This window comes from Monodon monoceros, unplaced genomic scaffold (genome assembly GCF_005190385.1).
Source record: "Monodon monoceros isolate NGI ecotype Baffin Bay Population unplaced genomic scaffold, NGI_Narwhal_1 Super_Scaffold_9, whole genome shotgun sequence".
Classification (NCBI taxonomy): domain Eukaryota; kingdom Metazoa; phylum Chordata; class Mammalia; order Artiodactyla; family Monodontidae; genus Monodon; species Monodon monoceros.
The window spans coordinates 50903862-50921132 of record NW_021703786.1 but is presented as its reverse complement, the minus strand read 5'-3'; the positions used below and the strand labels follow the sequence as shown (position 1 = coordinate 50921132).

General features: G+C 35.8%; 1 protein-coding gene across 2 annotated transcripts in view; it reads right to left on the bottom strand.

Moving 5' to 3' along the window:
* Nucleotides 1–1159: 1159 nt before the first annotated feature.
* The window catches only part of YWHAE (tyrosine 3-monooxygenase/tryptophan 5-monooxygenase activation protein epsilon), a 50453-nt gene continuing 34341 nt past the window's right edge, over nt 1160–17271 (bottom strand). For both annotated transcript variants that reach the window (XM_029210753.1, XM_029210752.1), the window contains 4 exons: nt 16644–16750; nt 15577–15783; nt 13321–13457; nt 1160–8539 (listed from right to left, as the gene is read on the bottom strand). In XM_029210753.1, coding sequence (XP_029066586.1) covers nt 8487–8539; nt 13321–13457; nt 15577–15783; nt 16644–16750 — 504 coding nt within the window. In that variant the 3' untranslated portion in view covers nt 1160–8486. The remainder of the gene's footprint in view (nt 8540–13320; nt 13458–15576; nt 15784–16643; nt 16751–17271) is intronic.

The following is a 17271-nucleotide window of genomic DNA, read 5'->3' as shown; positions in this document are numbered from 1 at the left end:
ATTTTAGCAATGCAAATCCAAATATTTTTAAAGGACAATACGTAACAACTGGGGTTTATACAGGAATGCAGGGTTTGTTTAGTATTTAAAAAGCAATCATTGTAATTCATTATATGCATTATAATTCTTTATATTAAAAAAAGAAAACACACATGCTCTTCTCAATAAATGAAGAAAAGGCATCTGACAAATCCAACATCCATCCATTCCTGGTAAAAACTCTCAGCAAACGAGGAATAGAAATGAACTCCTCAACCTAATAAAGAACACCTATGAAAAACTTACAGCTAACATCATATTTAATGGTGAAAGAATGTTTTTCTCCGTAAGATCAGAAACAATACAAATATGTCTGCTCTTACCATTTCTATATAACATTGTGCTGGAGGTTCCAGCCAGTGCAATTGGGCAAGATAAACAAATAAGAGCAGGAGAAGGAAAGAAGTTAAAACTTTATATTAACAGAAAATATAATTGTCTATGAAGAAAATCTGATGACATCTACAAAAACAACAAAACACTACTAAAACTAAATGAGTTTAGCAAGGCTGCAGGGTATGGATCATTACACAAATACCAATGTTATTTCTATACACTAGCAATGAGCAATCAAAAATTGAATTTTAAAAAGTATAAAAACATTAAAGATTATGAAATACTTAGGGACAAATATGACAAAAGAAGTGAAAGACCTGTACACTGAACAGTATAAAACACTGCTGGAATTTTAAAAGGCCTAAACTATTAGAGAGATATACCTTATTCATGGATCAGAAGACTCAATATTGTTATTAGAATACACACCTCACTAAAGAAAATATACAGATGGCAGATAAGCACGTAAAAAGATGCTCAACATCATTAGTCATTAGGAAAATACAAATAAAAAAACACCTACTAGAATGGAAAAATTAAAAAGACTAAGCCAGCTCTACAGTACAATGGATAGTGCGTTGGACTTGCAAAAAGACTAACTATACCAAGTGCTGCAGAGGATGTGGAGGAAGAGGAGATTTCAGACACTGCTGGTGGAAATGTAAAATCATTTTGTAAAACAGTTTGGCAGTTTCTTAAGAAACGAAATACACACCTACCATACTATCCAACCATTCCGTTCCTATTTATCCACAGAAAAAATGTATGCCCACATAAAGACTTGTCACATTCATAGCAGCTTTATTAGTAACAGACAAAAACTGGAAACAACCCAAATGTCCATCAATAGGTGAATAAACAAACTGTGGTATGTCTTTAACAGTGGAATACTTCCCAGCAATAAAAGGAATAAACTACTGACACATGCAACATGGATGAATCTCAAAACAATTATGCTGAAAGAAGCCAGACCATCTCCCCCCTAAAAAAAAGAGTACATGAATTATATGATTCCATTTATATAAAACTCTAGACAATGCAAACTAATGTAAAATAACAAAAAGCAGATTAGTGGTTGCTTGGGGATGAAAGAAAGGGGAAACAGGAGGGAGGAAATTACAAAGTACAACAAGGAAACTTTTGAGGTTGAAGGCTATATTGACTATCTTGATTATGATGATGGTTTTACAAGTGCATACATATCCCAAAACTTCTCAAACTGTATAGTTTACATACATGACTTTTTAAGTCAAATAAAACTGTTTTATGAAAAGAAGTTGTATCTTTCAGAAATTTCCTAAAGACAGGCTAATACACATACAGAATATTTTCCTGTTTTATACACATAAGATTATGCAATGTTATGTATCTTACTATTCTCATCTAACATTGTACACAAACAACTTACAACATTAGTAGAAATGTTTTAGCCTCATTTTTTTAAAACAGCAACATAGTATACATAGTAAGGGTGAACCAAAATTGATGGGCATTTAGGTTATTTCTAATTTGCTATTATAATGCCAAAGCGAACGTATTTTACATTTATTTGTAAGCATACACACACAAGCAAAGGGTGCATTCATTTAAAACTTTCATTTATATTGTCCTGTCTCAGGATCTACATGGAACTATTAGAATTAATAAGTTAATTTAGCAAGGTCATGGAAAACAAGGTCAGTATATAGTATTACTATAAGTAGTAACAACCGGAAAATGAAAAAAAAATACTATTTAAAATAACACACACACAAAAATCAAATAACTAGAAATTTGTCCAATAAAAAGTACCAGACCTCTACATAGAAAACCACAAAACACAGGAATTCCCTGGTGGTCCAGTGGTTAGGATTTGGTGCTTTCACTGCTGCGGGCTGGGTTGGATCCCTGGTCGGGGAACTAAGATCCCGCAAGCCACACAGCACAGCCACAAAAAAAAAAAAAAGAAAAAGAAAAAAACATTATTGGAAAAAATTAAAGATCTAAATAAATGGAAGAATACACTATGTTCATGGATTAAAAGAACATAATTGTGTAAAGACTGTTAATACTCCCAAATGTATAGATTCAGTAAAATCCTAATCAAAATCCCAGCAGGTTTTTGTTGTTGCTGTTCTATTATTGAAATTAACAAGCTGATTCTAAGGTGTATATGGAAATGCAAAGAGCCAAGAATAATCAGTACAATTGTGAACAACAAAAAAACTGGAGGACTTACATTACCGGATACTGAATATTGAATTATTTTATTCCTACAGTGTTGCATTGGCACTAGGACAAATAGACCAATGGAACAATAAATGTTGCTGGGTCGATTGAATATCCATATGGAAAAATGTTACTTTTAACGTCTCCCTATTACCATGCACAAAATAGATTCTAGATGATTCTAGATCTAGATATGATAGGTCAAACAATGCTTCTAGAAAAACAAAAGATTAACAATCTTGGGGTAGACAAATATTTCTTAAATAGCATACATAAAGCACTTACCTTAAAGGAAAGTACAGATATATTGGACTATATTAAAATTAAGAACTCCTGCTCATCAAAAGACATCATTAATAAAAAAGCAGGACAGAATGGGAGAAGATAATTACAATAACTGCAAAGACACACTCTATTCTTAAATATATTAAGATGTCCTACAAATCAGTAAAATGACAACCTACAGAAAAACAGGCAAAAGAAGCTATCCAAAGGTCCATAAACATATTAAAAAGTACTGTCTCCTTAGTCATCAGGAAAACACAAATTAAATCCAGAATGAGATATCAGTACACACCCACCAGAAGGCTACAACTAAAAACAGTGACCATACCAAATGCTAGTGAGGATGTAGAGCAACTGGGATTCTAATACACTGCTGGTAGGACTGTAAAACAGTACAACCACTTTGGAAAACTGTTTTGCAGTATCTACTAAGCTGAACACATGTATTCCCTATGACCCAGCAATTCCATTCTTAGATATATATGCAACATTAATTCATACATGTATATACCAAAAGACATGTAAAAGAATGGCCACAGCAACATTATTTGTAACATCCAAAATTTGAAAATAATCCAATGTCCATTCATAGAACAAGTAGTGGTATACTAATGCAACAGAATACTACATAGCCATAAAAATACACTATTATTACAGGCAATAATACGGACTAATCCCACAAACCTAATGTTAAGAGGAAAAAAAAACAAGCCATTTATGTGTATGTGCCATTTACATCAAGTTCAAAAACTAAGCAAAATTAATCAATGGCAGTATCAAGATACTGGTTCCAGTTGTAGGGGTAAGGGGGTAAATTAATGAAGAGGGCATGGAGTGCTCTACGATGTTGGTCCTGTTCTATTTCTTGATATGAGTGGTGGTTAAATGGTGTGTTCCCTTTGTAAAAATTCTAAGATGTACACCTTTGATGTATTTTTTTATACTTGAATAAAAACTTAAAAAAAATACCAACAATAGTCTTATGTATTTCTCTACATCCTCACCACAACAAAGTATTCTATAAATCTAATCACTGCTAACTATAATTATAATCTTAGACAAGGTGAAATTAGCATCTCGTTTTGGCTTACATATCCTCAATGACGAATGAGGTTAAGTGAAAAAAAAAAGTTTTTAAACGTTTATTACTTGAACTCTGCTGAAAGCAAATTCTGAGGAGTTCAGCAGTTATTGTGGCCTGTTAATGCTACAAATGTACCACTAATGGGAAAGAAGCCTTAGGTGCTGAAATAAGCCCTACCACAACCCTATGGCTCCAGAATTCTAAATGGAAAAGGGTCTTCATGGAAGACTCAGAAACAAGCAATATGGGATGGAAGCATGAGTTCCAAGACTTTTCAGCACAACTGAAAAAAATGGTCAATGATAGCTTTAGCCAGAGGAAGAAAGCTCCTGGACATGACTCATACCGCATGGGTTGTGCAAGTACACATTCTTAACATCAATTATGTGAGAAACAAATGTCCAAAACCCAAGAACTTTTTAAGAACAGTAAGACTTAGGTTATCTGGAAAACTCAGTCACAGCACTGCAGCAACTTGACAGTCCATAATCACTGGTTATCTATTTGGATTATGGCTCTACTTGTCCAAGCTAAACTGTTTTAAATTGGAAGAATTGCTCCACCTGTTAAAAAAAAAAACAACTGATTTTTAAATTTCTAAATTAAGCTACAGATTAAGAAACAAACTGCCAAAAAAATTAATCTAGGCAGTAATCCTCTTTTTAGACAGCAGCCACTGAAGAGCCCTAAATATATTTATCATTTATATTCTATTTCCTCAATTCTAATATGAATTACTTACACTACAGCTTAATGTCTACTATAGCTTTTTGAAAAGGCATATATCGATTGTAAACCATATACTGATCTCAGAAATGTTAAAATGTATTTTTTAGATGATCACTTTAGGGTAGGGAAAATATATTTCAATAAAACACTAACAGCCTAAAAGAAAGAGAATGCTTAATGGTTAAGGGCATGGGCTCTTCAGTCATACAAACCCAACTCTGAATCCTGTTTGAATACTACTAGCTTTGTGGCTTTGGACAAGTACCTCAACTTCTCCCATCCCAGTTTTCCAATTTAAAAAACGCAGATGGAAAACTTACCTAATTATCGAGCACCTATGTGCTATACACTGCCTAATGAGCACAGTGCCTGGTACATAGCTGATACTCAATGTTAGCTATTAGTTGTCAATACCAATCACAAGTCTAGGAACTCAAAGAAATGAGAGATATGTCTTATCTTGTTGGACGGTTTAATTTTGCTGATCTGGGTTGGATCCAGTATCACCACTTCCTCTAAAAGCTCGCAATTCCTTTTCAGTAGGCAGAAGAAGGGGGAAGGGGCATGATACAGGTAAGGAATTAAGAGGTAAACTATACATATAGCCAACATTTTAACTATAAATGGAGTATAACCTTTAAAAACTGTTGTACACCTGAAACTCATTAACATTGCAAATCAACTATACCTCAATTTTTAAAAAAATTTCGAGGGGGAAAATAAAACTTTAAATCCAAATCAAAGAAGGAAAAACAATTATTTTAATGAAGCATCCCAGAATTTTACCAGAGATCCCTGTGAACTTGTTAAAAATTTCAAAACAAAGCAAGATTCATCTTTATGCAATTTTTGCAGCATGACCACTCTTCTACTGTCGTAGGATCAACAGCATAGCAACTAATATGGGGTTTTGTTTTGTAAAACTCTCAAGTGGCATTCGTCTGGAGCAGGAGTCACTGTTTATATTATTCCATCAACACGCCCTTACTATGATCTAACTTACAATTCTTGTCTTCCTAGAAAGCAGTAAAATATAATTTTGGAGATCTTCCTTTCTGGCCACCCATCACAGAACCCAAGTATGGATATAAACCCATTTATTGCTGCTCCTAACATTTTAGAAAACCTTTGAATTTAAAACCTTTTTCAAAGCAATTACCAAAAAATCAAAACTGCATTCAAGTTGTAATGGTAACTCAAGTTTCTATCAAAATCAACTGATCCTCACAGATGACTAAACCAGGAGCTGAAACAAACACTCCACCTCCCAGACAACAGATACAGGAAGTGAAGTAACACTGACCTCACAGGGCTGTCACCTTTCTGCAGTCTTCGCTCGCTGTCTTCCAATCTTTGATAGGGATCTTTCTAAAGACCTGTACTGATCACCACTGTCCTTCCTAAGTGCCTTCATTAATTTCTTCGGATGGCAAGTCCTTTTTTCTCCATACCAAGATTGCCACACCACTGAAAATGCTCATGGCATCCTGAATTTGCTGAACACAAATAGAAGTCTACACAGTCAACTAAGGAACTCTTTCACTAAACAAATTCATGTGACAACCCAACTTGGCAGAATCACCTCCACAAACCAGACTATTCTGTAAAAAGATTACCTACGTGTTCATTCAAACTCTTCCAAGGCCAGGCATTCACACGTTAGTGTTTAGTGTGGGAGCGGCCCGCAAAACCCTGAATCTAATCTATTAGCAGTTTCTTTAAAAATCTGTGATAGAGCTCAACAAATTCCTCTAGTTTTGGACTGAGATGCAGCAGACAACACTTGGCAACATTACTGCTGGAAAAAAAACAAATCTGATTATCTCTTGAAGGTAGCTCCAAAGAGTACAATTTATATACAATCATCTCCAATTATCTGACGGAAAAGCAATTCACAAAAACATTGTTTATTCTACATACACTTATTTTAGTAAGAACTACTAGTACATCACTAATCTACTGATTTCCCAAGTCTTTACTACGAAGAACTCAAGCCCAAGTTATACTTTTGGTGTCAACATCTCATTTAGCAACAAGTCAAGTGTGGTGAAGCTAGTAGTCTCATACGCTGTTGATGGGGCTATAATGTCGAACAATTCTTGGAGGGGGATAGTATTTACCAATTGAAAAGTATATGTTTTCTAACACAGGAAATCTAGAAATGTATCATACAGATACACATGCATTTACTGCAGCACCATTTACAACAGCAAGGCTGGAAATAATCTGAATGTCCAAAAGTAGTCAACTGTTGTTTTTTTTCCCAAAAATCAGGAGTACATCGATGTGAGGCAGTCATTTGAATGAGACAGATCTCAATGCCTGACAATGATCTATACTAACTAAATATCTGTATACAGTGATGTATATGATCTCTGGAAGATATTACATTGAGTGTTTCTAATAAAGGGGACTACCATACTATTGTTTTACCATGTGTACGTGTACTACTGAGAATGAATTTAATCATTCTTCTCTGCTCCTGTCACTGATTGGGGCGGGGGGGATTTTCCCCTCAGCCTAAGAAGGATTATTCTGACACATTCACATATTCAGCCTTTCGTTGCACAACCCCAAAAATTCCATGCTAGATGATCCACAATTACACCTTGTATTATAAATACACACTTGCACTTTAATGATTAAAATAAACATTGTGTTGTTATCTGGTTTAGAAGACAGGATACTTGCACTACTTATACTTGTTCTTCACAACCAGGTTACAGGTATTTTCCCCCCAGAAATATACATCATTTTTGGGAAACAGACAAGTGATTTACGGAAGGAAAAAAATAAATGGGATCTTTTTCACATTCAGGCAAACAATATAATCAATATGTTCAGACTAGAGATTTTATTTTAGAAGGATAAAGGATGGAGGCGCAATGATGTTTGGCATTTTTAATTTAGGTTTGTTTTATTTAAGTTTAATGTTAATCCATGCTGTGTTTCAGTAAGAACAATACAGATTCTGTATCTGTGGCTCCAGTCAGATATCCAGTAGTACAAATTAGCTTCAAGTTACACATACTGAACAAAAGAGGATGAGCGAGCGAAGGAGGGGAGGGGCGGGGCCCAGGGGGAGAGGGAAGGAGAAGAAACAAAGAATTGAACACGCATGCAGGCTTTTCCATTACCACCTTCAATGCTAACCTGCTTCAGAGGGAGAGTAAAGTAGGCAAGAATGAGCAGCCACGGATTGTTGAACTGTTACCAGCACCATGCTTTTCAGCAACATTTCAGCAGAGTTTGAAACACTTTTTACAGCAAAACCATTACAACAAACTCCCCAAACAACCTTAACCACCTCAAGCTAACATCCAATTAATTTTAAACATTGGTATAAAGTTCAATTTAAACAATTAGAAAAAGGGAAAATGATACCACATACACCTCTATAGTGTGATTAACTTTTCTCTTAGATGCTTGCATCACCTAAAAGTCTAATGGCTTTCGAATGTAATTTCCATTTCTAATGGTGATCTTGCCACATCTGGCAGGAGACAATACAGTAATGCTGAAAAAGCCTCTATGCAGTCCTGTTAGTGTCTTAAAGAACCTAAAAGCTGGGACCAGTAAAATCCACAGAAATTCACTCTTGCCTTTAAGAACTTTTGAAAACTGTTTTTTTTTTTTTAAAAAAAAAAAAAAAAAAAAAAACCAACAGGGCAGGAACCTAAATTCTGAGACCAAATGTAAAAGTCAGATTTGGTGGTTCTCAGTGACAATGGGGGAATTTCCAAGAGGGGTGGGATGGGAAGGTGTGGGGTGGTCAGAGATGGTTTCTCTTGTTGGCTTTTATGTCTCACTGATTTTCATCTTCCACATCCTGCAGCGCTTCTTTATTCTGCTCTTCACCTGCAAAGAAGAATGACAGTTAATTATTTCATAATGACTAAACTAGGCTGTTGTGGTCACAAAGGTATCATTCCAAGCATAAAGACTCCTTATATTTGCTGCAATTGGTTTAAACACAGACAGGCAAAGGATTTCTACCTTGACACCTGAGATGCCTAAGCCAAGAGGTGCTGCTGGATCAAGGTCCTGAATGATCAACAGGATGAAAAAAAACTGATGCATAGTAAAAGTCAGTGTTTTTATGCTAAAAAAGCTCTTAGACAGACAGCCAGGTAACCATATTGTTAAAATGATTTTCAAGCTTTCATGTATATCTTGAGTCAAAATACTCTTTCTCAATAACCTCACCTCTTCAAGAACCAAGAGTATGTTATAATTTTTTGCAACATCTAATTTTTCTGCAGGCCCCATTATTAGAAATGTTTCAGTAAGAGAACTGAGCAGTAAAATTCTTCAAAGGAGTTCTATAGTTTTAGAGGGAGGATTCTGCTTTTGTAAACGAATATTTTACACATTTTGTATCCTGGACAGTCACACCAAACCATAATCACAATTTCTCACTCCAGAGTGGAATAGCATGCTCAAAGTAAACCAGACCACTGAGGTTATTAAAGAAGGGCATTTGGACCAGTTCTCTCATGCCACTTTTCTTTTCCCTTTGAACACGATGATTAGCCTGAGGAGTTTCAACTGCACTATGACATGCAACAGAAAGCCAGCCTATTTACCAGAGAATCATCTACCTATTAATAAGCATTAAATAAGTCAGCCATAATAAGGAAGCATGCAGGCTTCTGCCAAAAAATAAACGTGTAAAATTACATTCTTCTTCTTTAACAAGCCACTTGTAATTCCTATGTAGTTACTAGTTTGATCAAAATAAATGAAAATCAATTAACTAACCCAACAATCATTATATGATAGTTCAGACAACCCATCCATTCATAGTGCTTGTTAAATTACTTAATTAGAATGGACAAATGACACTAAGACCGGCTGCCTACAGACATAAAGCAAAACTCTGAGGAATGCTTTTAAACAGTCTTAAAGACCTTGATACAATAAATGCTGTCATGGCAATAAGGGTTAAGTAAAGATAGTTTCAGTCATTTTAACATTTTTGTGATAAAAATATTTGACATTGTGTAAAAGTACTTAATGTACATAAAGATTTTTGAATCACATTTAGAAAAAGACGTGCAAGGAAAGACAAAAGTAACTATTTACTGAGGGAAAAAATGATGGTCCACCCAACTGTTCCCCCAAAGAATAATGTATTCAAACTTAGGAAATGATAGGAACGTTCACTCTCATTTTTAACAGCCATACACTGCCAAAATATGGTTAACATACAACAACAGAGCACACTCTAATTTACTCATAAGCAACCATTAGATTTGCCAAAAGTTCCAAGTAACTTTGGCATAAAAATACTGTCACATAAGTCACACCCAAACAGAGGTAGACAGGGGTAGCAGATCATAAATGTCTTAGAAGGTTTCACATCCTGGAATGTAGAACAGGCAGTTTTTTAAGCGACAAGATGATGATATGCAGGCATGATTAGTGAAGAACCAAAACTAAAAGCAGAATTCACTGTGCCATGATAATGACTTACAAAGTAGTTTTTAGGAAAGGAAGAGTTGGATTTTCCTTTAGGAATCTATATTGCAAGGAGAAAGGGAGGGAGAACAATCATATGAAAGCAACATTACAAGAAAAATAAACCAAGAGCAGGACAAAGGAAACATCAATGATTTAGGGGAGTCAGATTTTGATCCTTTTACTTTGTATGAACTTCACTCTAAGAAATAATCTGTTCCTTTTTAAGAGGATGTAATAATATCCTCTTAAAAGGTATACAGAAGGGGGGCAAAAAGGGTTCTTCAGATACATATTTCTTTGCCCAGTTTCTAGATTTGGAGGGGAGGAGGGGAACGGGCAGAGCGAACACATTTCCTCTCTATGGACTTGTGTATTTAACAGTCCTCTGACTACAGGTTAAGAGAAAAGGACTGAAATCACTTGATGAGAAAAAGTGGTGCTCCCTTTAAAGAATTATGTTTCAAAAGACCCAGACAGACATTAACATACTCTGCTGTTAATAACATATAAACGTGTAAGTAAAGGCTTGTGAATATATACTTCTTCCTTTAGAAACCCTCAATTCAAAAGGTTTTTGACACCATTTTTCATATTTAAAGTAAAAAAGGAGAAAACCATCTAAATAATCCTTAAAATAAATGCAAGTAACATCCTGACCAATTTCATGACCAAAATTCTTCTACATTCAGCATTGATTCTAAATCACAAAACCAATTTAATGAAACATGTAATACTCTACCTTTCAGCAAAACTGGCAAATAATTTCCTAGTACCAACAATTTGTAAATTCAGATAGCTTAATATTGCTAAAATTTCAAGATAGACCACTTGAATTTTTCACATTAAACTGCTTCTTAATTCCAAATATTTTGTGACAAACCTCTTAAATGAAAATCAATCTGTTTCGACCAAATTTAATTAATTGGTCAATTTACAAAATGAAAAGGAACTGACGCAACTGAATTTCACTAGATTTTTAAGTCTTTTAGGATTAAAGAGAAATCTACCCTAAAATGTAATAAAACATTTTGTACAAAGAACCTTCCCAACTATGAAAACATAACAAATCTAAAGATACCCTATTTTTAAATGATCCATTTCATAAAACAATGCTCAATAACCAAGAAAAAGCATATCTTTGGTTCTGTATAAAAATGGAGTGACATACAGTCTACCCTCAATCAATTCCTGGTTATGAGTGATAATGAAAAATATAAACTTTATTTTTGTAATCTAGCAACTTAGTTATAAGAGCTGGCATCAAATGTCTAAAAAAAATTGCTTTTCAAAGTCACCTTCTTTTTGTTACTTTTCACCCTCAAAAAAACATCCCCAGAGGTCAAAGGGGTATAGAGCTTACTTATAGGTCAATAACCGCTTACCAAACTCTCCACATGCTTTCCTTTTATCCCCTCAAACAGGCAGAGATATTAGTCTTCTCTGAGCTGGGGGTGACTGTGAAGAGTCCACAGCTATTTGGCCATTCTTCTTAGTAGTTATTGTTAGAATACAATAGAATTTAAAGCTGGAAGGAACCTTAGTCATTAGTTCAGAGATAGTTAAATTGGTTTTGAGTCCCACAGACTGGTACTGGTTGCCCCTCAAGTGCTGTGTTGAATGAAAAGTCATCTGTGACTCCATCTGGCTTTGTCGGTAAAGTGTGCAAGTAGGTCACATGTGCCACATTATCTCATGCCAACCCTAGTCAAGTTTCTAAATAGTTCATCAAGCTGGTGCACTTTAGAAGCTGAGTCACCTAATTCTCACTTCAGTACCATGACTCAAGGTAATTCTAAAATCTGACTCTATCCTTCCACTGCCAACCTACATGCCCTGACACCCATTTTCAAATACATCTTTAAAAAGTATGCTTCCAAATACAGTACAACATGTTGGTTTGACCAACGGAAAGTACAGCTAGCCTCAAGCAATACAACATATGCTTCAGTATGGGTAATACACTCTTAAAGGATCTGTAGCTGAAAATGACAAGAAACTTTATTTCCACTCCCCATATCACCACCACCAATTACAAAAACTCTCATAATTATCATGCCACACTAGTTTGTGTCCATCTCCCTGTCCCATCCCCCCTCCTTCAATGATGTATCATGGATTAAAACAATTCTTTAGAAATGGGCAGAATAAAATATCCTTTAAAATCAAGAAACGTGACAAATTTGGCCTTTTACAACTGGAAGAAACATTAAGCACCCACCCCACCCCACCGCCCATCACAAGATTACATTTTATAAAATATTCTAGTAACTATTTACAACTGAAACGCTAGAAAACAAGACACTACACCAGACCTCTTAAATAAGGACCTATGGGCAGGACAGGCCATTTGTTGTGTAGAATACAGAGGTAAAACTAGTTCTTTTTTTAGATAAAAGATTTCCACACAGAAAAGATGCTTCATAAACATCTGCTTATAACCATCTAGTTGTTTTTGGTTTTTTTAACATCTTTATTGAAGTATAATTGCTTTACAATGGTGTGTTAGTTTCTGCTTTGTAACAAAGTGAATCAGTTATACATATACATATATTCCCATATCTCTTCCCTCTTGTGTCTCCCTCCCTCCTACCCTCCCTATCCCACCCCTCTAGGTGGTCACAAAGCACCAAGCTGATCTCCCTGTGCTATGCAGCTGCTTCCCACTAGCTATTTTACGTTTGGTAGTGTATATATGTCCATGCCACTCTCTCACTTTGTCACAGCTTACCCTTCCCCCTAACCATCTAGTTTTAACCTGAGGATTACCACTCAGCCAAAGCAGTGATCATGACAATCAAATACAATTAACCTTAGACCCCCTAAAATTGAATCTGAGGAATGATAATATGAACTGCTTCCTCTCCCTCCATGTTTCAAAACACAGTGTGAGAGAAGAGGTAAACTAAGTTTACCAAACAGTATTAGAGGCAAAACTTTAAATCTTTGAATATTAACAAAAGATCCCCTTTCCCAAACAGGTCTTTTATCATCTTACAGACCAAAATGGAAGACTGTACTTTGATATCATTTCCGGTAAAGGCAGTAATCAAAATTTGATAGTCTGGAGGAAAGGCTGTTGAGTCTAAATTGTAGCTTAATGTAAAGAAATTCCAACTTCTAGGAGTAAACAGATCCAACAACTGAAAGAGACAACACTTTAACTTCAGTCTCCTTACCATCACCCTGCATGTCTGAAGTCCATAGTGTCAGATTATCACGTAACAACTGCATGATAAGCGTAGAGTCCTTATAGCTTTCTTCACTCAGCGTATCCAGTTCTGCAATTGCATCATCAAAAGCTGCTTTTGCCAACCTACAAGTGTTTACATAAATGTATTACAAAAATAAACTAAAAAAGTCCAAAACCAGAATTGGAAATGACATAAGTTAAATTTCAGTCTTTTCTTCAGTTATCACACAGTAATATCAACACTGAATGCTTGGGTTTAGGCACTGAAATAAAGGAAAAGCAGATGTAACTGATGAAAATTAACTTCCTATTAATTCCCTTTTTAATTTTGTAATCCAGCAACTTTGGAACTAGTGGAACTTTTGGAGTTCCACTTATGACTATGCTTTTGACAAGCAGACCAAATCCCATTCTAATCCACCACCAAAATACATGCATATTAAAGGTATTTCCAAATTCTAGTCAACAGTTCACCAAAGTTTTAATGCAAAAAGAGAAAATTCTGAGACAGTATCACAATTTAATCCAACAGAATTTAATGTTAATGGAGCAAGGAAGAAAACTAGGCAATCTAGAACTCACAAAAATGTGATCATATAAGCGAATTACTACAGTTAAAATGAAACAAACTTCACATTCACTTATTGAGTACTGTGTACTATGTACACCAAGTGACGATGGACACGGGTGGGGAAAAGAAAAGAGGAAAGAGAGACATAACCTGGGTCCACAATGAACTTTTTAAAACATCTAAGAATAGAGGGACTGACACATAAATACTATAATAGGAGGATGAAGTGCTATCCTGGAGAAAGTACTTTAGGGACCCAAGAGGAGGAGCAAATGGGGAAGTCATATTTGAACTAATTAATGGGTAGGAAAAGAGCACAAATAGCACACTTCCGATTAAAGCAAAAGCATGGAAAGGACTAAGTTGAAGCTACGTGTGGGACAGCTAGCCTGGAGAATGGCAACGAGAGATTCAACCAGTACTATCAGCTAAACAGCTATAGCTTCTTTATTAGTCAAGACATAGTACCTGTTTGGACAAACTCGACTAGCAACATTTAGAATATTTTCAGATAAATTAATATTTAATTGCATTCAAATGAATCCACCTTACATCAGGAAAATCTCTCCTTTCATGGAATATCTGATTCCTACATACTCAAGAACACTGAAGTTACAAAGAACAAATACATTATTCCTATTATATGAGATATCTAAAATAGGCAAACTCATAAAGACAGGAAGTAGAGATTACCAGGGACTGGGGCAGAAGGAAATATGGAGTTATTGTTTAGTGATCAGTTTGTTTCAGGTGATGAAAAAGTTTTAGAAATAGTGGTGACAGACAATATTGTGTGTGTACTTAATACCACTGAATTGCACATTTAAAAACAAAATGCTAGGGCTTCCCTGATGGCACAGTGGTTAAGAATCCGCCTGCCAATGCAGGGGACAGGGGTTCGAGCCCTGGTCCGGGAAGATCCCACATGCTGCAGAGCAACTAAGCCCATGTGCTACAACTACTGAGCCTGCGCTCTAGAGCCCGCAAGCCACAACTACTGAAACCCACGCACCTAGAGCCCGTGCTCCGCAACAAAAGAAGCCACCGCAACGAGAAGCCCACACACCGCAATGAAGACCCAATGCAGCCAATAAATTAATTAATTAATTAAAAAAAAAAAGAACGCTAAACTTCATGTTATGTATATTTAAAAAGTAAAAAGCTATGTACATAAAGATATTCCTTAAATTTATATGTGTATCAAAAATTGGGAAAGGGAACAATCTGAAGTATAAATGGGGGAATACTTTTACATACGTTAATAGGATGCCAAATTTTATGATAGAAAATACAAAATGACATGTACACTAAGAGCATAACTATATTAAACACATGCTATAAAGACTGAAAGCTAATATACAGAAATGAAGATAATTCTATTATGAAAATTCCTCATTCCTTCCTCTTACTCTGTAACAAGATTCTTTTCAATCTACCAATCAATTTTTTCCCCATCAACATAATTATCCTAACTGCTATCCTAGTGAAATGAGATAGGTCTGTCTTTGTATCATTCAAAACAGCTGCATTAAAAGCCAGAATAATTCTTTATTACAGGGCCAAGCCAACTAAGGCAGTCCCAAGGAACAAGACAAAAAACAAGTTGCTATTCTCCTTTGTAACCCTTTTTTACTTTCATAGTGAGAGCGTTTGTTCTCCTTCATGACCTACCTGCAGGCACGGTCAGGGGAATTAAGAATTTCATAGTAGAATACGGAAAAATTGAGAGCAAGACCTAAGCGAATGGGATGTGTTGGTGGAAGTTCTGTCATTGCAATATCACTAGCAGCTTTGTAAGCCACTAGGCTGTTCTCCGCAGCTTCCTTCCTGTCATTTCCTGTGGCAAATTCAGCCAGATACCTGTGGTAGTCCCCTTTCCTAAAACAAAACAAAAACAAAACACAGAATTAGGAATAATGCTTTTTAAATAAGTTGTTAAAAGTTTTCTGTATTACATAAGATCACGTATGTGACAAAAATATGAAACCGGTATACTTCAATAATTTCAAAAAGCCTCTTTCAGGAATGACTGACTCATCTATTTAGTTTTCCTCCTCAGAGATTTCACATTGCCAAATATAAGCCAAATCCTAGAGAAATTAACTGAAAAGCCTCAAAAATCAACAAATTTATCACTTGATAGACGAGAATTAAATATAAAAAGTGGTTCCACAGAATGGCACAACAGTTTGTTAATCATGAAATAAAACTTCCATATAAATTGTTAAGACTGAACTGTGGGGCTTCCCTGGTGGCGCAGTGGTTGGTGGTCCGCCTGCCGATGCGGGGGACGCAGGTTCATGCTGCGGAGTGGCTGGGCCTGTGAGCCATGGCCGCTGGGCCTGCGCGTCCAGAGCCTGTGCTCCGCGGCAGGAGGGGCCGCAGCGGTGAGAGGCCCGCGTAGCGCAAAAAAAAAAAAAAAAAAAGACTGAACTGTGTAATGCACTGCTTGTAGCTGGGGGGCAGCCCCACACAAGCAAATGACTATGAATAGGTAAAGCGAAACTTAGCACATTTTTACAGTAACAGTCTGACCACCTTAAATGCAGTAATATTGATTCTTCTTAGCAGTGAATCTGCAAATGAGTATTCAAAAATTAATTTAATTCTTGAGACTCACTCCTCCCGTAACTAACTTTCCAACATTAAATAAAATGTTGTAAACCTACATGAAAAAGTGATGATTCTAAGAGAGCCAACATTTAATCTGACATTTTCCCTTCTAGTATAGAACCTACATTTTATAATAGAAAACCTTGGACTCGCCAGTGTTAGCTGCTGGAATGAGGTGTTTGTCCAGTACATCCAGAATGTCACAACAGATTAACTTTAGCTCAGTCTCAACCTGAAAATAAAGTCAAAAAAATTGTTTAAGAAATTATATATAAATTATCACATTCTATCTCTGGTTTTGGAGAAGAGAACATGCATACCCCTCCCTCTCCAAACCCCCCTTCCCTCTCTTGATAAAAAAGCAGAGACAAGCTGTGTCCGGTTTATGGAAAGTCTTTCTTCCTAAGTGCCATTACTTAAGTGCTTAAAAAAACCTCACAGTTCAACTACAGAACTAACAGTGATTACTACTTACTAAGTGCAGCACATTTATATTAAGTAGCTTCTTTAACGAGGTAGCAACTATTGTCTCCACTTAATGGGAAAACAAAGATTACTATATTCGTCCAAAGATCACTAACTTAAAGAACTTAGAGGCAGAGTGAGAACTTGAACCCAGGTAAGGTTGCATGGTTAGTCACAGTTTGTAAGGGATGGAATAAAAATTCAAACCAAGGTATTCTGCTTCCAAGGCTCACCATTTCTAACCACTACTATGCTCAACAGCCAACCACCTGAGTGGTAGATCCATAG